The 23031-nt window shown below is 27.7% G+C and overlaps 3 protein-coding genes across 5 annotated transcripts; 2 read left to right on the top strand and 1 right to left on the bottom strand.

The window, feature by feature from the left end:
* Nucleotides 1-5956: 5956 nt before the first annotated feature.
* LOC123263473 (dynactin subunit 6) lies at nt 5957-8940 on the bottom strand. Of its 2 annotated transcripts, none has more exons than XM_044726258.1 (5): nt 8795-8940; nt 8465-8635; nt 8274-8395; nt 8069-8211; nt 5957-6282 (listed from the first exon to the last, which is right to left on the bottom strand). In XM_044726258.1, the coding sequence occupies exons 1-5, from the start codon at nt 8824-8826 to the stop codon at nt 6181-6183; spliced, it is 570 nt and encodes a 189-aa protein (XP_044582193.1). In that variant the 5' UTR covers nt 8827-8940; the 3' UTR covers nt 5957-6180. The 2 variants fall into 2 exon arrangements, with proteins under 2 accessions (XP_044582193.1, XP_044582194.1); XM_044726259.1 differs by having other exon boundaries at nt 8704-8831.
* LOC123263464 (leukocyte receptor cluster member 1 homolog) lies at nt 8918-12393 on the top strand. Its single transcript, XM_044726246.1, has 3 exons — nt 8918-9075; nt 9991-10090; nt 11535-12393. The coding sequence occupies exons 1-3, from the start codon at nt 9053-9055 to the stop codon at nt 12315-12317; spliced, it is 906 nt and encodes a 301-aa protein (XP_044582181.1). The 5' UTR covers nt 8918-9052; the 3' UTR covers nt 12318-12393.
* Nucleotides 12394-13055: 662 nt separating this feature from the next.
* On the top strand, nt 13056-22882 carry LOC123263447 (zinc finger protein 91-like). 2 transcript variants are annotated; one of them, XM_044726222.1, is made up of 4 exons: nt 13056-13627; nt 14312-14918; nt 17715-18870; nt 22189-22882. In XM_044726222.1, exons 2-4 carry the CDS (start codon nt 14340-14342, stop codon nt 22596-22598), a joined length of 2145 nt encoding a protein of 714 aa, XP_044582157.1. In that variant the 5' UTR covers nt 13056-13627; nt 14312-14339; the 3' UTR covers nt 22599-22882. The 2 variants fall into 2 exon arrangements, with proteins under 2 accessions (XP_044582157.1, XP_044582158.1); XM_044726223.1 differs by having other exon boundaries at nt 13057-13627; nt 14312-14921; nt 17733-18870.
* Nucleotides 22883-23031: the final 149 nt, after the last annotated feature.

Below are 23031 nucleotides of genomic sequence, written 5' to 3' on the forward strand. Positions count from 1 at the left end.
TGTGTAGAAATTCATTGATAAATTTAAAATAAAATGTTTTATTTTCTCGATAAAAAATTTAGAATTTTTTAAAATTAGACTGTGATAATGTTTTTTTAACTTCTTTAAAGCTATTTTTTCATATACACACAGAAAAAAAATTTACTTGAATCAAGTAAATCTATATTACTAAGAGAATAAGAAAAATTTTGTGTCCAAGATAGTCATATGATAAAATCGGTTTTTTTAGTGAAATTAAGTGTCATTGCAAAGGTCTTGATTTGAATTTGTGCCTTTTTAAGGTTTCATTTCATTCTCACCGATAGTCAATTTATTATGATAAGTATTTAGGCTGCATTTAAAAATGCTCTATCTCTAGGTGCATAATTAAGAAATGACCTTGTATCTTGTGAACTATTGACATTTTTAAAGATATAAGCTCATCCCGATGTTACGCTCATCGAGACCTTTCATTTGAGTACCCACATCAATTTTTCATATATTATATTATATGAATATATGAAAAATATATCAAAAATGCATGTGGGTACTGAAATGAAAGCTCTTGATGAGTGTAACATCGGGATGAGCTTATACAGAGTGTCCCAAAAGTCACGGACGCCATTGTAGCATCTGATGGAAAAAATAATTCTGAAACGAAAATTCCTTAGCCATTTTTCAATTAACCGCATAGATAATTAATTATTAATTATCTATAAAAATCTCTAAAAACGTCAATAGTTCACAAGATACAAGTTAATTCGAAAATTCTCGATCTCTAGATACATGGTTAAGAAATGACCTTGTATCTCGTGAACTATTCACATTTTTAAAGATATAAGCTCATCCCGATGTTACACTCATCGAGACCTTTCATTTGAGTACCCACATCAATTTTTCATATATTATATATATGAATATATGAAAAATATATCAAAAATGCATGTGGGTACTGAAATGAAAGCTCTTGAGTGTAACATCGGGATGAGCTTATACAGAGTGTCCCAAAAGTCACGGACGCCATTGTAGCATCTGATGGAAAAAATAATTCTGAAACGAAAAGTCCTTAGCCATTTTTCAATTAACCGCATAGATAATTAATTATTAATTATCTATAAAAATCTCTAAAAACGTCAATAGTTCACAAGATACAAGTTAATTCGAAAATTCTCGATCTCTAGATACATGGTTAAGAAATGACCTTGTATCTCGTGAACTATTCACATTTTTAAAGATATAAGCTCATCCCGATATAACACTCATCGATATCTTTCATTTAAGTACCCACATCAATTTTTCATATATTTATATATATTATATATATGAATATATGAAAAATATATCAAAAATGCATGTGGGTACTCAAATGAAAGGTCTTGATGAGAGTAACATTGGGATGAGCTTATATCTCTAAAAACGTCAATAGTTCACGAGATACAAAGTAATTCGAAAATTCTCGATCTTTGGATACATGATTAAGAAATGACCATGTGTCTTGTGAACTATTGACATTTTTAAAGATATAAGCTCACCCCGATATTAGACTCATCGAGACCTTTTATTTGAGTACCCACATAAATTTTTCATATATTGATATATAATATATATAGCTTTATACGAAAAATATATCAATATAGCTTTATACGAAAAATATATCAAAATGCATGTGGGCACTCAAATGAAAGCTCTTGATGAGTGTAACATCGGGATGAGCTTATATCTTTAAAAACGTCAATATTTAAGAAAATACAGTGCAATTTAACAAAAGTAATTATTTAATAAAGCATAACTCTAATTTTTTATAGTTTACAAGTCACGGCAGTCACATCCGACTGCAAGGTTGCTAATAATTAATTATTTATTTTTTTCAATCATTTATCAAAATTTTGAAGAATTTTCATCTTTTTGATTTGAGTAGAAAAATTCTTTAACTAAAAAATTTTTCTTGGTTTAAGTAAATTTTATTTAATTAAAGAATTTTGCAGAATATATTTTGAGATGCGCCCTTTTGGTATTATATGTGATATGCTTGTCTCAAAAATTACTTTATGCATGTATTAGTACACTTAATAGTACTTGACACAAGACTACCGAGTCTTCGGATGTGAAAAACCAGCAATCCTAAAAATCCTGATCAGGATAATAGCACAAACTTATCAAATTATTGTATTGTCATCGATCCTTGATAAGTATCCAAAATTTTTTCTTTATCCGACCTTTTGAAGTGCCCAAAAATCGAGTTCAAAGATTCCGTTAGATAGATACAAGCGAAACCAATAAAAGTGTGTTAAAAAAATCTTACCAGACGTCTTATTAAAATGTAAGAGGTGTAGTACAATATTTGAATGTTTAAGTATGCGTTAAGCTTATCAGATTTTATTGATTTATTTTTCAGGATAACTCTCAATAAATTCTGATAATTTCAAACGAGACTTTATTACTTATTTAAACCTCACACTTACTCATTATCAGAAACATTAAAGTCGAATTTATAATTCATAAGAAAATTTTCTTGTCGTCATCTCGAAGAAAATTAACAGTGGAAAATTTTATGAATTATTATTGAACCATTAATTTAAAGTAAAACTTTTATAATGTACCTGAAAAAAAAAAAAAATTAAAATTATAAAAAAATGTTTTATCATTCACAAGATTTTTATGAAAAAATGAATGAATAAAAAAATACTTTCCTCAATAAAAAGTGCCACACGCTTCAAAAATAATTTACCTATTTTTAACGGAAGACCTGCTGAATAATTAAACCACATGAATGGAATGTAAAATTTCAATTCACTCAGCAGAACTTAAAAATTAATAGCTTCGGTGGAGATTGAACTCAGTTTTTGCATGAATGAATAAAAAAAGAAACTATACATGTGACCTGCAATGAAACCACGTGGGTATGAATTGATGATTTATTTTAAAAGTTATAAATATTTAATAAAAATTTAAAACTTGCAGAGTGACACCCTGGCGCCATTGTTGAGTTTCAGATGTCTAGCTTGTATTAACATTCTTGGTTTTTAAGTCTTAATTCACATTAAATTTATTATAAGCTGGAGTTGTAAACAGCGTTAGCATAATCGCGTCAAGAAGTCATTTACTTCATGAGTAGCGCGTGCAAGTCTTGTCATTCTTCACGGTCTTGTCTTTTCTGTGAGTATTTATATTGTGTAATATATTATACTCTACTAAACTATGTTATATTATGCATGTAGATCTGAATGCACACTTGTCTCTAACTCGTAGACAAGAGACTCAACAGTATTACAAATAAGTTAAGACATACACAAGCTCAGGGTGTATTTAACGGCTGGTTTCACCCCACGGATTCACACTCGATCTCATAAATTAACTTTTGATCATATCCAACACAAAATATTCAAGATAACAGAGTAAGGGGTGTTACTCTCTATCTCTCATCACGCCACTTTATAAATCTAAATATATTTCCATCCCTGTAATTTAATCAAATGGTTTGGTTTTATTGAAAAACAAAGTCCAGTGTATTTTTATTCTTAAAAAAATAAGAATAAAAATAATAATACTAACCTGGATTGTGATAATGGTTGGTGAATAATTCCCACCGTTATATATCAATAAACGAGGGTGTATTTGGTCGAATATTTGGATTACAATGGAATATATTGAAGTGAGTGAGCATTAGCGGAAATTTGCAACGGTTGTCATTTGTCTGGATCTCGATGTGAAAATAAGAGAGAAATTATACTGTTTCTGTCTTTCTTCTCAATTCTCATTTATATGTATACGATATACATGAACATACTTATATATAGTATCACTGAGTACTGTTGTTGTATGAATTCTATAATATCCATTTTGACAGTACGAAATGGCATCACAATGTAGGGTGTGAAAATACCCCTGGGTACATGTCCATCAACCGCCCGTCACACCAATTACTTATGATAATGTCGCAAAAGCTGACTTTGATTTAATGTTTAAATTTCATCAGATTTCTGATAATCGTAGGAACTCTTTTCAAACAGAACTGTCAATTTTTTGGTTTATAATTTTATATTTTTTGGATTAAATTAGTTGAGTTTTTATGATGGTCATCAAATTAACAGACTTCTGACAGTTCATACAATTTTTGTGGAACTAATTTAGGTAATTATTTACAAGTGGGGTCAACCACATTTTCCCCTATGTTTGGCCATAGAATTTTTTTTTTTGATCAATTTTTTTTTAAATTGTTTGTTTCTTGTTTTTTATATCAAAAAAAGATAAAATTGAAATTTTATCCAAAAATATTAATTTTTTCCAAATTTTAAAGGCAAAAAAGCTATCAAAATCTTTTTTATTTTCTTTCACGACATTTTTTATTACAAATGCGCCGTAAAGACAAGCAGAATTAAAAAAAGAATTTCAAAATGTTAATTTTTCACCTTATGATCCAAAATAGAGTTCACTCCACTTGTAAATAATTACCCAAATTTAAACAAAAATTCCACATGCAGAAACTTTAAAAAACTATCACTGCTATTTTCTTTTGACTTATTTATTTTTTAAATAAAATCTTTAAAATTAAATGATTAAAACTTTTGAAGAATATGTTCTAAAATATGCTATTAAAAAGTTAATTAACATGGAAAGAATATTAAATAATGTATAGTAATGATTTTTGGATTTTAAACAGGTTATGGGTAGTCTAAATTATTAAAATTAAATTTTTTTTAAGTAAGGACTTTAAAATAAAAAATTCATCTCAAATTTTCTATTAAATTTGATTCATAATCTTACTTTTTTATTTTTTATTCAAAAATACAAAAGAAGAAATAATTTAAAAAACATTTCTTTAGAAAACTCTTTTGGTAATTGTTTAGTTTCAAGAATATCTAATTTTTTGCATAAAAAATTGAAAAATTAATATTTTTAAACGTATTTTAAAAATTATTCTACTTTTGATGAACTTTAAGAAAAAAAATATGTTTATTAATTAAAAAAAAAAAAATTATAATTTCTATAGATTGAAGTATTGTGGTTTTAGTTTTCATATTAATATTAATATTTTGAATTTATATGAATTTAAATTGATAAATATGATAAATATTTTTGAAAAAAAAACAATATCAATTTACCTGCATTTAATTTTTAAAGAAATAGAAAGAAAAGTCTGATATGTTATTTTATTTTACTTTTCAAGTAACTAAAACTCAAAAATTAGGTAAATTTTTATGAATGATTTAAAATTAGTTTCTCAATGGGAAAAAATAAATTTTTCATAAGTCTGGTTTACAGTAACTGAAATGGTGTTGATTAAAAATTTAAAATTCAACAAGAAAAAATAATAACTAACAGTAAATAATAAAAAAGACGAAAGGAGTAAAGGGTATCAATAAATAAAGGTTTAAAAATATAAATAGAAAAGTTCTGAAAAGGATATAAGTGGTGTGTGGTTATTGAACAGTCGGTTGACTCCGGAATAAAATGAGAAACAGTTACATGTACGTTTGTCAAACCATTAGGGGTTTTATCCCCCTATCTATATCATTGCTCTTTTATTTTTATACAGCATTCCCTGTTGGTCGCGTCTCATTTTCAATCCACCCTTGGTCTATACATCCACTTCTACGGCAAAATCTCTCTCACTTTATTCTATTTCTCTGACTCGCTCTATCTTTAGCTTTAATTCAAGCTCTTTATACTTTTATTTTATATTGTTCCTCGTTCTGATTTTCTGACTGACGAAAGAAAAAAATAATCTAATATAACGCGTCTCGCTTACCACCCCCTTTATGGACGTCAAAATATGACAGTTCTCTTGGGTCACCACTTTACGCTACAAGAAGCACATTGGGGTTCTGATTCGAGGGCGTTAACTTTGATTATCATTTTGACACAACTTTAATTTACGCTTAAATTTAAACCGTGACAATTAGACATTCATATCCATGCATTCTACCAAATTTCAATAACTATTATAATAAATTAATAAATAAATAAATTAATATAATTACAAGAGTACGTGCATTTTTATTGTTCTTATAGATAAATTATAAAAAAAATTTTTTTTAAGCTTTAATTTAAATTTAAAGTCTCTATTGACTGCAAATATTGGATATAGTAGTGACATCTCTGGTACAAGAATCGCGCTTCAGTTGGACGCATTAAATTCCTAGTTTATTAATTGTTAGTAATAATAATTATTATTGTTAAATTCTTTGTGATTATTAAAAATTAATTTTGCGGATCTATTTTGACTAATTTCATGTTAGGTTTCCTTAAATGATGATAATTTGGTAAAACCCTCACTAGAAATTCCAGCTGACCAACTTGGGGCTGCAAAAAAAAATTATAATTAATTACATTACTAAATTACTAGCAACCTTGCAGTCACTATGTCACTGCAGTGAATTGTGAAGTACAAATAAATAAATAAAAAAAAAATAAAGTAAATAAATAGGTAAATAAATAAAATTTTGCTTTATTAAATAATGACTTTTGCTAAATTGCACTGTACTTTCTCAACTATTGACGTTTTTAAAGATATAAGCTCATCCCGATGTTACACTCATCACGAGCTTTCATTTGAGTACCCACATGCATTTTTGATATATTTTTCATATATACATATATATAATATATATTTTAAAGATATAAGCTCATCCTGATGTTACACTCATCAAGAGCTTTCATTTGAGTACCCACATGCATTCTGATATATTTTTCATACATACATATATATATTTGTAAAAATGCTTGCCGTAAGATAGACGGTGTGGCTTAATGTATATAGAATAAGCGAAAGGAAATTTAGTAAAGACCGGATAGCTCAAATGGTAGAGTAGCCGACATGTCTTCGGAAGGTTCTGGGTTCGAATCCCAGTCCGAGCTATCTAATAATTTTTTCTCGCATATTCTATAAACTCACATTAAGATGATCCTCTCCACATTCCTTTCTCAATCCTTTCCTACCAATATCCTGTTACGTGAATGTGGAACGCTTCACGTAATAATTACCGTAACTCCTATTCTTTCCCGCTTCACAGCATTATTTACATTTGTAAAAATGTGGAACGCTTCACGATTTTGCGTGTCATCCTTACACATACAAATATATATATATATATATATATATATATATATATATATATATATATATATGAAAAATTGATGTAGGTACTCAAATGAAAGGTTTCGACGAGTATAATGCCATGGTGAGCTTAGATCTTTAAAAATGTCAATAGTGCACAAGATACAAGGTTATTTCTTAATTATTGATATTTTTAAAAATCTAAGCTCATCCCGATGTTACACTCATCAAGAGCTTTCATTTGAGTACCCACATGCATTTTGATATATTTTTCATGTATACATATATATAATATATATAAATATGTGAAAAAATTGATGTGGGTACTCAAATGAAAGCTCTTGATGAGTGTAATGTCGGGATGAGCTTATATCTTTAAAAATGTCAGTTGTTGACAAGATACGAGGTCATTTCTTAATTATTGATATTTTTAAAGACGTAAGCTCATCCCGATGTTACACTCATCGAGACCTTTCATTTAAGTACCCACATGGCATTTTTTATATATTTTACATATATGGTATTTGTGAAATATATATAATATATAAAATATATGAAAAATTGATGTGGGTACTCAAATGAAAGGAATCAATGAGTGTAACATCGGGATGAGCTTATATCTTTAAAAATGTCAATAGTTCACAAGATACAAGGTCATTTCTTAATTATGTATCTAAAGATAGAGTATTACCGAATGCAGCTTAAATACTTATTATATTAAATTGACTATTGGTGAGAATGATACGAAACCTTGAAAAGGCACAAATTCAAGTTTGCAATTACACTAAATTTCACTAAAAAAACTGATTTTATCATATGGCTTTCCTGGACACAAAATTTTTCTTATTCTCTTAATAATATAGATTATATAATAATCATTGAAAAAAATATAAATAAAAAACAAAGTATAAGATTGTTAATTTTTATAATAAAAATTTTTTTTTTCGACTTAACATAATTTTTTAAAGTAGTAAAATTAAAAAAAAAATAAATAATTGTGAATTGTTTATAAAAATAATTAGTAAAACTTACGTAAGGTTTATCATTCATTTCACGCCTATGACATTCCGAACCATAAATAATAGTATTTTCAGGCACTATTTCAGGTTCAATTAATGAACATGACGTTCCTACAACACATCCACTGGTCAGCTCGACTTCTCTACAGACTTTTGCTGTAAAAAAATAAAATTTAAAAACTTGTTTCTTTTATAAAATAAAATAAAACTGAACTTACCTTTTGTTTCTAGGACATTATTGTCGCCGACTTTAAGAGCCTCGCAGAGAGAATCCGTCTCGAATACATTAAAACTGCCAATAGTTTGCACGGGACACTCAACATCAGAGTCTGGAGGTAGTCTGGTTAAATCAATTAATAAAATCAGCTGATTACGTATAAAATTAATTTATAAATAAAAATAAAAATACCTGTTTGCAATTGTAGCCATTTCTTCAATAATATTCCCTTCGCCGATGACAATCGGTCCGTCTTCTGCGAGAATACTGGCTCTAGGGTGCACTATAGTCCTGGGTCCGATAGTTATGTCACCTTTTAGAATACTTTCATCGCAGACTACTGCTCCAGCAGCTATTTTGACACTAAAATAAATAAATAATTAATTAATTAATTTGTAAAAGTTTTTTTTTTCTATAAAAATAAATTTAACCTCATTGTAAAAAAAATAAGTTAGATAATTTTTGTGTATTTAAGAAAAGTTTTAATAATAAACTATAGGTGACTCTTTTAATTATACTCACTTAAGCCTTCGCATTGTTGAAGGCGTTGACATTGTTGCGAAATAAATAAAATTTTTTATTATTAAAATTCAACTGACAGATGCGATTGTTTTCAGTTTCTGATAATCAAGTGCTGCCATCGGACATCGTCGGAATTACCAATGAAAATATAACCTAGAAAATAATAAGAGAAATTTTGTGAACTGTCAAAATATAAATAAATATTTTATTTGTTATAATTGATTAAAAAATATTAAAAGTTTGTAATTTTAATTACAAATGAATATTCTACCAAAGAAAAGGTATGAGTTTTTTTTTTTTTTATAATACTTATGGATATAATTTATAAGTTTGTGAAAAATATTTATGACGTTAAAGTTAGCAGTCTCTTGAAAATTTTTTAATTTTATTTAACAAAAAGATGATTTGTTCCAAAAAATTATTTTTAAAAAATTGCATTTTTTATTTTTTTTAATTTCTAGATGTCAATTTTTATGAAAATTAAGTTAACCGACATATAAAAATTTTTAGAATTTTTTTTTTATTGAAAAAATTATAAAAAAATAATAAAAAATTTCATTTGTAAAAAACTGTAAATGCAATTATAAAAAAATATTTTTCTGTTTTAATTTAATTATTGAAAAAAAAACCAAGAAATTAAAAACGTCGGCTAACTTTAGTATTATCAATTTTTTTATAATTTTTTCTACCATAATTTATTTGTTATAAAATTTTTAAACTTATTAAATATATGCTAAGGTAAAAGCCCCAATAGATGATCATGTACCAGTATATGATCATCTATTGGGGCTTTTACCTTACATGAATTCTCATAAAATATTATTGTTTTATAAATACAATAGTTTTTTTTAGAGTTAATAATTTTATGTAGTTATTTTAATTAATTTGTAAATAGTAAAAATAGAAGATATCTGATAAATTTAATTCTTTTTTGATAATAAAAAAATTTTTTTAAGTTAACTTGAATTAAAATTAAAGATAATAAAAATAATTATGATATTGACATCAACAGCCTTATAAAAATTTTTTTAATTTCAGATAACAAATAAATAATTAAAAAAAATTTAGTTTATCCTTACAAGTGTAGAAATTTTTGTAATTTATTTGTTTACAAAATTGTTAAGTGTATTAATTTTAGTGTTTTAAAAAATTAAAAAAATTTATTCATAATATTAACTTTAATTAATATTTTTCAGATGGCACGTACGGACCAAAGAAAATATTGCCAGAGTTAGGAGAGATGAAGCTCAAGCAGCAGAAGAGGAAAAAGCGCGTCAAGCTCGTGCTCAAAAAGCTGTAAGTAAAAAAAATGATGTTAAAATCAGCTGTCATTTAAAAATTTTTTTAATTTATTAAATTCAAAAATTTTTTATAATTGCATTTTTAATTTTTAAAAATTTTTCCGTCAATTTTTTTTTTTTTGCACTAATTTAATAACATTAGAGTTAGCAGTCACTTGATAATTTTTTAATTTTATTTAATAAACAAATTTTTTCTGAAAAATTATTTTTAATAAATTGCATTAATAATTTTTTGAAATTTCTACATGTCAATATTTTTTTTTTCATTCTTTTTGTCATAATTTATTTGTTAAAAAAATTTTTTTTAATTATTAAATATCCGCTAAATTAATTATATGACTAATTTATTTCTTTAAAAAATTGTTAAATCGCGTGCCTAATGCCAAAAGGGCGTATAATTTTTTTTTTTTTGTGCCAATCCTTTTGTAAACATGTTCTAAGCCTAAAAATGAAAAAAAAAATTCCAAAGCTAAGAGGGCGTATGTCTCAAGTTATACGCCCTTTTGGCTTTAGTACGCTGAAAATTTAGTGATCTAAAACCAAAAGGGCGTATAATTTTTAACTTCCCGTTAAGGTGATTTTCATTCTATGCATACATATTATGGATTTTAACACCAATTTTACGCAACGGAATCGGTGGTTTGAATTTTTAGGCGAGTAGAGCATACCTACGCTTGCGCTTAAAGTATACAATTAAACAAAAATATATCTTTTATTGCAGCTATTGTGGGCAAGAAATTATTATAATAATTCTAAGTTAAAAAATACTAGAAAAAACTAATATCAAAATACGGAAAGTTTATTGGGGTACAATTCCTGCACCTTCTATACGTGCATCTTTTACATTTTCGTCTGAAAAAAAAAGAAATTTATAAAAAATATGAACATTTTAGTATGCGAAAAAATTTTTAATTCATATGCTTTTTTAATCATTGGTCTGTCCAAGATGATGAAAATTTGAAGTTACTACCATCGAAAATGTTGACTTTTAAAAAATTTTTTTTATACAAATTTTCTCCGAACAATTTTGAAGACTATTTTTCGAAATTTTGAAAAATCCTGATTGTTTTTTATACGCCCTTTTGGCTTTAGACCGACAATGTCCTAAAGCAAAAAGGGCGTATATCTTAAGATACGCCCTTTTGGCGTTAGTACGTCAAAAATTTTTTTTCTGCAGATCTTTACATTTCGAGCGATTCTAGAAAGAATGGCAAAAAAAAATTTTTTTATACGCCCTTTTGGCATAAAACCCTATCTAACTGCTGTAATACGCCCTTTTGGCATTAGGCACGCGAAATATCTGCTAGTTTAATTTTCATAGAAAAAAAATATTTTTTTTAGAATTATTAATTATTATTTTTTTTTTAATATTGAATATTAAAAAAAAATGATTAATTATTTAAAATATTAAATAAAAACTTTGTTATGTAAATTTTTAGGAAACTGAAGCGAGATTAAATTTATTAAGACAGCAAGCAAGGTCGAAATACGACGGCAGACCTGATGAAGAAGAAAAAGTTGAAAAATCAGAGGAAAATGAGCACGTTAATTTTTTCAAAGACTTGGAAGAAGGTAAAGTTGACCACCACAAGCCTAACGCTGAGCGCGAAGCTGAAAAAAAGGTCGAGAAAGAAAAGTACGAGAAGCAGATCGGGTATCTTACTTACTTGGGACAAAATACCAACGAGTCTACTGGCAACAAGAGTTGGTATGAAGAGGTACCTCACCGTTTAGCAGATCTGGATGATGAAGTCGAAGTTCAAGGGGAAAAGAAGGTCAGGTATGATCCTTTGGTCAACATGAAAAAATACCTTGGGTCCATGGGCTCTGATTTAAAACCTTCTATAGAGTCATCTGGTTCTAAAAAACGTAAATTGTCTACTGATGGTGTTGATAATGATGATGATGATGATGATGATAGTCGGTCGTTGAAGAAGCATAAAAAGACGAAGAAATCAAAGAAGCATAAACGCGAAAAAGAGGAAGAAAGAGAAAGTAATAGAGCTAAGCTGAATATTGAAAAACTGCGAGCGCAAAGATTGATGAGGGAGAGAGCGGAAAAATTAAGAGCTGAAGCGCTACTGGCTAAGGTTAGAGGTGATCCTGAGCCGGTGGTTAAGGTCAAGGAGGAACCTAAGACTCCGAAGGTGAAACAAAAATACAATTCGCAGTTTTGTCCTGAAATTGCTAGGCAAAATTTGGTTAATACTCCAAGACGGTAATTATTCATAAAATGGCTGGAAATAATGAGACTGAAGTTAGCTGACAAATTTTTTTTAATTTTTATAACAAATCAATTGGAATAAAAAAAATGCTTTAAAAAATTTCCACTAATAATTTTTTTTTTAATTTTTGAATGTGGAATTTTTTTCATAATAATTTCATTGGTATAAAATTATTACAAAATTTCTAATGTCAGTTAATTTAAGTGTCATCTGAAATGGAAAATAAAGTTAGCCGAGTTTTTGAAAAAAAATAAAAAAAAAAGTTTTTTATTTGTAAAATATTTAAAAAACTATGGGTGCAATTTTTTAAAAATATTTTTATAAAAATAAAATTAGCAGACAGTTGACAATTTTCAGAATTTTTTTTATTAATAAAATTATTAAATAGAAATTAAAAGAAAAAATTGCACATGTGAAAAATTTGAAAAACTATACGTGCAATTTTTTTAAAATATTTTTTTATTGCTAATTCAATTAATAAAAAAAAAAAAAAAAAAAAATATTTTTTACTTTCAGCTAATTTTAGTTTCATAATATTTTTTAGTTCTAATTTAATAAATTAAGCAAAATAAAAAATGGCTAATATCATTTTGTTATTATCTGAAAATCTGTAATTTAATATTTAAGTAATTATTAAAATTATTTTTAATTAAAATTGTAAATAAATAATGTTAATATATTGATCAATAACTGTTTTTGATATTAATTTATAAAAATGAAAATAAATTTTCTTAATTATTATAAATTCAATAATCAAACAGGTACAAAATCTGAGTATCGATTTAAAAAAATGTAAATATTAAAAAAATAAACACAAACACGTCGATAATAAAGAAAACACGTGCTTTACATCAATTTAAAATTCAAAATGGCCGATTGTATATATTTTCGTCTGTATACTCTGATATATTTACTTTATTATTATTAATTTACGTAAAAATTTAACATCACATGTAGACCTACTTTAAAATTCCCAGTAAAAGTCAGTATCCTTCAACAAAAAAATATTCTTATGTACAATCCGTGAAAATAAATAAAAACTTCTAAAAATTATCTATTATAAAAATTAATATTTAACTACTAATAGTGTTGGTAAATCAATTGAATTACTGAAAGTGTAAATATAACCACAAAGACGCCACAATGTATGTTTTTAAAAACAATTAATTAATTACCGCTTCCATAAAAGTGTAAGATAAATGTAAAATTATTTTTCTAATTATTTAAATAATTTGTAATTATGATTGTGTATTTTAAAAGTGTGTTTAATAAAGGATTTGTTTGCCGGGAAAGATAACCTTTATCAGGTACGTAATTTTCCTATCTATGAAAATAAATTTAGCAGATGTTAAATAATTTTTAGAATTTTTTTAACAAATAAATTATGGAAAAAAATTAGAAAAAAATTGACATGTTGAAATTTAAATAAATAAAAAAAAGCAATTTTTTAAACATTATTTTTTGGAACAAATTTATTTGTTAAAAAAAAACTAAAAAATAATCAAGTGACTGCTAACTTTAATGTCATAAAATTAATTTATTTATCTGAAAATGTAACAAATAAATGAATAAATAATAACAAATAAATTATGGAAAAAAATTAGAAAAAAAATTGACATGTACAAATTTTAAAAAATAAAAAATGTAATTTTTTAAGCATTATTTTTTGGAACAAATTTATTTGTTAAAAAAAAACTAAAAAATAATCAAGTGACTGCTAACTTTAATATCATAAAATTAATTTATTTATCTGAAAATGTAACAAATAAATGAATAAATAATAACAAATAAATTATGGAAAAAAATTAGAAAAAAAATTGACATGTTCAAATTTTAAAAAATAAAAAATGTAATTTTTTAAACATTATTTTTTGGAACAAATTTGTTTGTTAAAAAAAATTAAATAATTTTCTAATGACTGCTAATTTTAATGTCATTTCCTATCTATATATATTTCTATATCAATTTTATAATTAATATTTATCTTCTAGGATTTCAATAACAAAATAAAAATTCACAATGATGTCAGAAGACATGTCAGACACTTCATACTTAACGTATGAAATAAATGGCTCGCAGTTTGTCTTTCAAACTCCGTCAAGCCTAGTCGAGGTCGGAGGCTTAGTAAATCCCACCAGCAAGGACGTAAACGTGAATTTTATTTCTAAAAACCAAGAAATTAACCCGGATCCAATTTACAATCTTGAAGAAGAAAACATCCCGATAGTTTGTGTGGACGGAGTGATTTACGCGCTTCAGAACGGCCAGCTGCAGGAGCTGGACCTGTCGCGGTTGCAAAGCAACGGCGAGGGTCAAGTATTCATGGTACCTGAGACAGAAAATTTGGTTGATTTAAAAGAGGACCCGGAGATAAATCTAGAGCGTTATTCTCTACAAGAAGGGCTCAATGTTGAAGCAGAAACTATTGAGGATTTTAAACTAGACCGAGATTGTGAGGAAGCGTTGAATGCAAATGACTTCGTGGAAGTAGTCGCAGCTTTCAAGTGCAAAATCTGCCCGTTTACAACACAGGACCGTGGGCAGTTGTTGAAACACTTCCAGACTGTCCACGCAAATCCTGCTTCTGATTCTGATTCTAAGGTAAAGTACCCAGTAGTTGAACAGATTTTGAAGTAAAATTTATTTGACCCTACTTTTAATACATAGAGATGTAATTATTAGTTAAAATTAGTGTTTTTCATGAAAATATAAACAATTTTGAATTGATTGAAGCGCTAAATAATGCAGATAATTTATTATTTATATTTTGACGTTTTTAAAATAGATTATGAAAGGAGTTGTAGTTGAACAATCAATTCTGACTAGCAGTAGTTGAACTAATAAAATATATGGCAATTAGGCACAGCAAAAATTTTCAACGTTTTATTTAAATATCAAAAGAAATATAATATATTATTGAATAATATTAAAAATAATACTGTAAATATTTAGGGCCAGTTTTTCAATCCGAGATAAAATTTTATCCGAAATAAAAGTACTGCCAATATAATAATAAAAATAAATAATTCAGCACAGTGATGTTGCGTACGAGTAGTTCTCCCTAAATTCAATCACTTATCTATACTTCTATACTAATATTATAAAGAGGAAAGATTTGATTGTTTGTTTGTTTGCATCGAATAGGCTCCGAAACTACTGAACCGATTTGAAAAATTCTTTCACTGTTGAGAAGTTATATTATTATATCCCCGGTCAACATAGGCTATCTTATGTTATAATTGATTTTGAAATTTTTGTTAAATACCCGTGTGAAGCCGGGGTGGACTGCTAGTTTTTAATTAAAATAAATAAATATTAGCCGCATGTCACAGAAATATTAATCTCTAACTGTGACAACTTGCTGATTGTAAATAAATAAAATAAAAATTAGGAAAACGGATGATCCTTAAGGCCATCTTTGCAACTTCCCGCTAATTCTTAGATATATCTAAGCGCTTGAAATTGCACTTGTAACGCTATCGTTATCGAGCTCTTCGAGCTCCAAATTTACAAGTTATGTGTTATTTTGAGCTCTCCTAGCTCAAAGCGGTTGCTGTTCTATGCTTTTGAGCTCTTCGAGCTCATATTTTGCGTCTGACATATCTATTATTAATCTATAATTGTGTTAATTAATTTAAAATAATTTAAATGACACAATAAGAAGGTTATTATTATTTTTATGATATATTTATTTTTAACTTCCCGCTAAGAAAATCGAAGATTTTCAAAAATAGGGAAGTTATTATTTTCACCCCGTTTTTCAAAAATCGAGTTTTCATCAGATCTCGACGTTTGAAGGTCATAGGAAGCTTCCCTGACTACTCCCGCGAGGTTGTCATGGCGTGTGTGTGTGTGTGTGGGGGGGGGGGGGAAATATGTGAACCGCTTATAACTTTTGAACGGCTCATCCGATTTTATCGCGGTTGGTGCCATTTGAAAGGGCTTGGCCAAACTTAGATTTCCTGTTAATTTGAACCGATTCGGACCGATACATTTTGAGAAATTTGGAGAAATCTTAAAAAAACTAAGAAAAAAAATTTTTTCAAATGTGGTTTTTTTTTGATAACTTTTAAACGGCTCCACCGATCGATTCCAAAAACTATTCAGCTCTAGACAATAAAAAACCACGTCGATCGCTATCAAGCTGGTCGAAATCGGTTAATTCGTTCGAGAGATATCGTGAACGAAAGAAAACCGAAAAAAGTGTTTTTTCGAAATTACTCCGAAATTTTTGGTTCTATCTATTAAAATCTGAAAATTCGTTATGAGGCTGATAAAATTGCGTCTAATGCCGCCAACCGCGTGAAAATCGATTGATCCATTCAAAAGTTATTGCGGTTTGAAAATTCCAAAAGTAGTGTTCTATGAAACTTCTATCAGACTTTTGAGCTCGAAGAGCTCAAATGCATAGAAATACTATCTCTTTGAGCTCAGCGAGCTAAAAATACCACATAAATTATATTTTAAGCTCAAAAATCTCAAAAACGTCATAAGTGCAATTTTTAAGCGCCCAGGTATGGAATTAGCGGGAAGTTGCAGGGATGGCCTTTAGGGTGAACCGTTTTACTAATTTTTTATCTAAATAAATGATCAAATTCATGGAGAACTAATTGAGAGCAATATTATGTCACTCAATTATTTATTTATTTTTTTTTTATTATATTGACAGTACTTTTATCTTGGATAAAATTTTATCCCGGATTGAAAAACTAACCCTTAATATGTTCATTTAAAAATGAGAAATATTTGTATTTAATTTTTAAATTACATTTTTTATGAATGACTAACCAAATTTTCAATTATGAATCAAAAAAACTCAATTCAAAACGTTCAATAATTTTTAATTACACTAATTTTTAGTTATAAAACTTATTTAAATTGCAGTAATTAATACAAATCACAAGGCTGATCACTAGTCTATAAACCTATTAGAAGTTATAGTGCTGTTAAAATTATACGGCTCCAGCCTGTTCAAGTTTTGGGTACCGCTTTAAAAATTTGGAGGTATAGTTGAACGCTAAAATTTAATATAAAAATTATAGTTTATTTCTTCCAAAAAATATATGTTATTTAGAAAAGACTATTTCATTAGATGCTACAATTTTTTTACTTAAAATGATGATATACCTTTTTTTTTACTGATTGTTTACCTTTTTCATGAAAAAAAATAGCATCTATCGGGGATTCTCGACATGTAAACTTTTAAGTTAATAAAAATATAATTGTTTTGATTTATAATTGAAAAAAACTTACAGAAATCAATTACTGTATCATTTAATAATTACAATATGCGCATATTACTCATAATAAATTTACGAATTTTCTATAATAACAATTCGAAAAGTCTGTTCAAGTACTGGTCCCATTTATATAAGTGTCCTTTATCTTAATTTAAATTCTAATCTGTTGAAGGTTGAAGACCCGGTAAAGTCTGATGAGGTTAAATTGGTGTACATGTGTGGAGCATGTTCAAATTGTTTTCCCTCTATGGAGGACTGTAGGGAGCACATGATCAAGGATCACCAGCTGACTGAAGGGGAAGGTGCTGTTGATGCTGATGAAGAGAAACAAGACATAAAAAGAATTGAAGATCCGCCGGCTCAGAAAGAGATCAAGAAAATTAATAATAAATTGGTTAGCAAGGTTAGCAAGTCTACAAATGATGAGTACGCTAGTAATAAAAAAAAATTAGAGACTAAGGAGCGTAATGTTAAGTGTAATTACCGAGGATGTATTCATAAATTCAGCAGCGAGGAGCTTATGCAGAAGCACGTGCTCTGTCATGTTGATTCTCAGAATGCGAATGTTTTTAAATGCAACACTTGCACGGACTTGATGTTCACTAAATGGAGATCTTGCTGCATGCACCTCTGGAAGAAACACAATGTAGACATTGATTTGCTCTGCTGTAGTGTCTGCAAGAGTTATAAAAGTGTCTCAAGTGTCAAGCTGCTGACACACATGCGAGTCCACAGCGAGAATAAAGATTACGAGTGTCCGGAATGCGGAAAGTGTTTTAAGCAAGCGAGCCAGCTCAGGAACCACCGGATCATGCACATGGACCGCAAGTCTGCTGACGCTCCCAGGTGGTACACTTCTAAGACTTGCGAGATGTGCGGTAAGACTTATGCGGATTCAAAGTGCTTGAAGAATCATATTCAGGCGGTTCATTCTAAGCTCAGGCCGTATGTTTGCACGGTTTGTGGGCACTCTAGTGCGAGGAAAGCTATGCTACAGATGCACCTGAGGCAACATACGGGGGACAAACCTTTTAATTGTGACAAATGTCCTTTTAAGACGGGAGATCATAATTCTTTGAGGAGGCATATTATGAGACACACTGGGGTCAGGCCGTATAAGTGTCCGCATTGCTCGTATTCGGCGATTCAGAGCAGTGCTTATAAAAATCATCTGAGGGCTAAACATCCGAAATTGTCAGGGGTTTTTACTTGTGAAATTTGCTCTTTTAAAACTGTCAAGAAGGAGAGCTATATGGAACATGTTGGGGATCATGAGAAGAGGTTGATTAAGACTACTAATCAGAAAAATGGTAATTTTATTTTTGATAAATTAATGGAGTTAATTACGAGATAGGATTTGGAGTAGAAAAGAAAATTAGGAATTTAACAACGCACATGAAAATAAAATTAGAAAATCTATATAGTTTTTAATTTTTGTGTGTTACAATATTAATTAATTAATTTGAATATTTTATTAATTAATATGTACGATTTTTATGGTACTGAAATCTAAAATCTAAAAATCTTTTGATTTTTTCTCATTAATTAAATTAGAGTTAAAAAGATGTTTTTTTTTTAATTTCATTTGTAGTTTTTTAAATCTTTTGTGGAATTTTTATTTCAATTTTTTTGTAACAATTTTGAATTAGAATTAAAAAAATATTTTTTTTAAATTTCACTTGCAATTTTTCAAATTTTATGTGGAAATTTTGTTTTAATTTTTTTAAGAAAAAAAATAAAAAATTGTTAGATGTTTGCTTAATTAATTTTCACCGCTTTTAAAAAATTGTGATATATTTTGAAATTTATATGATTAATTATGTTAAATTTTATTTTATAAGTAATGCAAAAAATGTTATATATTTTTTACTTTTATTTTCGTGTATTAGATCCCTGATTTAAGACTTAAAAGTCGGAACGTCGCTGATTTAATCATAAGTGGTTTTTCCAAAAAATTTCTTTCGACATTTTTGCAAGGACATGTCTATTCATACGTAAAAAAGTCCTGATAAATCCACGCCGCGTGAATGTAAGGGCCTTAAATCCACGCTGCGTAAATGTAAAGGCCCTTATATTCACGCTGCGTGGATTTATCAGGATTTTTTTGCGTGTGAATAGACACATCTTTTTTGCGATTAATACTTACTAGTAACCTTACAGTCACTATGTGACTGCCGGGACTTGTGAACTATTAATAAATATAATTTTGCATTATTAAACAATGACTTTTGTTAAATCGCATTGTACTTTCTTAAATATTGACATTTTTAAAGATATAAACTCATCCCGATGTAACACTCATCAAGAGCTTTCATTTGAGTACCCACATGCATTTTTGATATATTTTTCATATATATATATATATATATATATATATATATATATATATATATATATATATATATATATATATATATATATATATATATATATATATATATATATATAATTTACTATTTTTTCCGAAGATCGGTGTTTTTACTAAATAAAGAGTTCTATATTTCAAAGCCATTATTCCCGATCCAAATTGATGTTAGACTAATTTTTAAATTTTACATTAAATTTTTATTTATTAAATTCTTTAAATTTTAATTTTTACTTATTATTTATTTTCACCACATTATTGTCGGTAATAGCACTCATACCATCCTTGGGTGAATATATCTAACAATTAAAAATCTTTATTTTAATTTAAGATTAAGCAAAGATGTTATATTCTTTACTCAGTGAGACTTTTTTCGGCCACCGAAAAAATAATAACTCGGAAATGCTCAGACCAGGAATCGAACCTGGATCTTTTGGTGTCGTGATATATATATATATATATATATATATATATATATATATCGCGTTATTAAAACCATAAGGGCGTATCTCAAAATATTCTGCAGAACCATAAGGGCGTATAAGAAAATTTTTTTTGCTCCAATCAATGTAAAAATGTTGAAAACATTAACATCTATGGAAAAAATGAAAAAAAAAATTTTTTTTTGTGATACGCCCTTATGGTTTTAAGAAAACATTTTTCTAAAACCATAAGGGCGTATCCTGTTTTTTCGTTTTATTATCAATTATAGGTCAGAGTAAGAAAAAAAATTGCAAAAGTAATAGAATAGAAATGATCACTCCACAACTCAATTTATATCAACAAATATTTATTTGAGTGAAAAAACGAATGAAAAATTAAGAAAAAATAAATTCATAACAACTTGAGAACAATCGGTATGTCTTCAAGTTAATAAAATTAGCCTCAAAGTTTTTCAACATTGACTTTTTTTTTACTTCAGATCTATTTACAATTAACAAAAGAGTTTTGTAAGCCATTAAGAACTGTAATTTTGAAAAAAATCATTCAAAAAGAACTTTGTTCTTGAGAATTGTTATGATTCTTCAATACCAATATCTTGAAGCAAGTTTGATGATCTAAATCATTTTTGTACATCAGGCACTGTCCCACAAAATATCATCGGTATTATCAAAGTTTAATTTTCAGCTATGGTCATAGTTTATAAATTTTTTTGTCATTATCTAGTTATGTTAAAAAAAAAATTAAAAAATCTTTTTTTTTATTTTTATAATCTTGGACACAGATGATCCTGACGATGGAGATGACATTGGACTAATACCTTTATGAATTTATTTTTCCTTAATTTTTTTTATTAGTTTTTTCACTTAAATAAATATTTGTTGACATAAATTAAGTTGTGAAGTGATAATTTCTATTAGCTTTGCAATTTTTTTTTTTACTTTGACCTATAATTGATAATAAACCGAAAAAACAGGATACGCCCTTATGACTTTAGAAAAATGTTTTCTTAAAACCATAAGGGCGTATCACATAAAAAATTTTTTTTTTCGTTTTTTCTGTAGATGTTAATGTTTTCAACATTTTTACATTGATTGGAGCAAAAAAAATTTTTTTATACGCCCTTATGGTTCTGCAGAACCATAAGGGCGTATATTTTGAGATACGCCCTTATGGTTTTAGTAACGCGATATATAACATATATAAATATATGAAAAATTGATATGAGTACTCAAATGAAAGGTCTTGAGGAGTGTAATGTCGGGGTGAGCTTATATCTTTAAAAATGTCAATAGTTCACCAAATACAAGGTCATTTCTTAATTATGTATCTAGAGATAGAGCATTTTCGAATTACCTTGTATCTTGTGAACTATTGACGTTTTTAAAGATATAAGCACATCAATTTTTTATATATTTTTTTGCCCTCCGGGCGGAAAGTGGCAACTTTCGTCCCGCTGTGCTAAACAAAGTTGCCGCTTTCCGCCCTCGTCGGACAAAATAGTATATTACACACCTAGGGAAGTAAATAAGAAAGCCTCAGATCACATGTTTGTTGACCTCGGCTTCGCCTCGGATTACATGTGATCTGAGACATTTCTTACTTTACTTCCCTAGGTGTGTAATATACTATTATATATTTATATATATGTATATATAAAAAATATATCAAAAATGCTTGTGGGTACTCAAATGAAATCTCTTGATGAGTTTAACATCGGGATGAGCTTATATCGATGTTACTTAATATTTATAATTAATTTTTATTTCAAGTCAATTATTTAAAAATATCAGAGTTTAGTAATTGATAATTTTTTTTCTAGTTTCAGATGCCAATAATGTTGAAGTGTTTCTCGGCAATATGGCTGCAGCCCACCTGATACTAGATGCATTTTCAAAAAAAGATAAAGAAATAGAAGCGACTCTAATGTCATCGTCGACGTCGGCTGACGGTACATCTCAGACGATAACGATACAAATACCGTCGACGCATTTGGGAAACTCGTTGCCGATCGGGGATAATGCTATCAAAAGTAATATTAGTATTAGCAATAATGTTAATAATACTAATAATAATAATAATAATTCGACGATCGAGCAAGAAGACGATGAAACAATGCATTGTTTTCTGAAAATTCCACACGAAGAAGAAGAAAATATTGACACGGGTGGTATTACTATTCCAGCGGAACCTGAAGATATTGAACCAACGATTCTCAATATTGAATCTTAAAGTGATATTAATTTTAATGTATAAATATTCATGTACACAATATTTTGTTTTAAATAATTAATTAAAAATTCACTGACGTTGTTGATTATTGATGAACTAGTCAGGAATTTTCTTCAAGTCAGTCTTATATCTTTTTTTTTTGTAAAAAAGGTTTAAATTAAAAATCATAGTTGATTTTGATAACTAGTTGATGACAACTGAAATAATTGTATGTTTTGGTGGTTTATTTATTTATAATATAATAAAACGATACAAGTTTACAATAAAAAGTTAAAATAATTGTTTATGGAAGCCGTTGAAAGTATCAATTAAAACGCATTGTTTTGTGGAATACTTACGTCGGTGTAAATAAAAAGTATGTTGTATTGTACAATTTTGAGGAGGTTGATAAATTTAATAGTTATCACTCAGATAACTTGGGATTATTTTTTTC

This window comes from Cotesia glomerata, linkage group LG4 (assembly GCF_020080835.1).
Source record: "Cotesia glomerata isolate CgM1 linkage group LG4, MPM_Cglom_v2.3, whole genome shotgun sequence".
In the NCBI taxonomy this organism is placed as follows: domain Eukaryota; kingdom Metazoa; phylum Arthropoda; class Insecta; order Hymenoptera; family Braconidae; genus Cotesia; species Cotesia glomerata.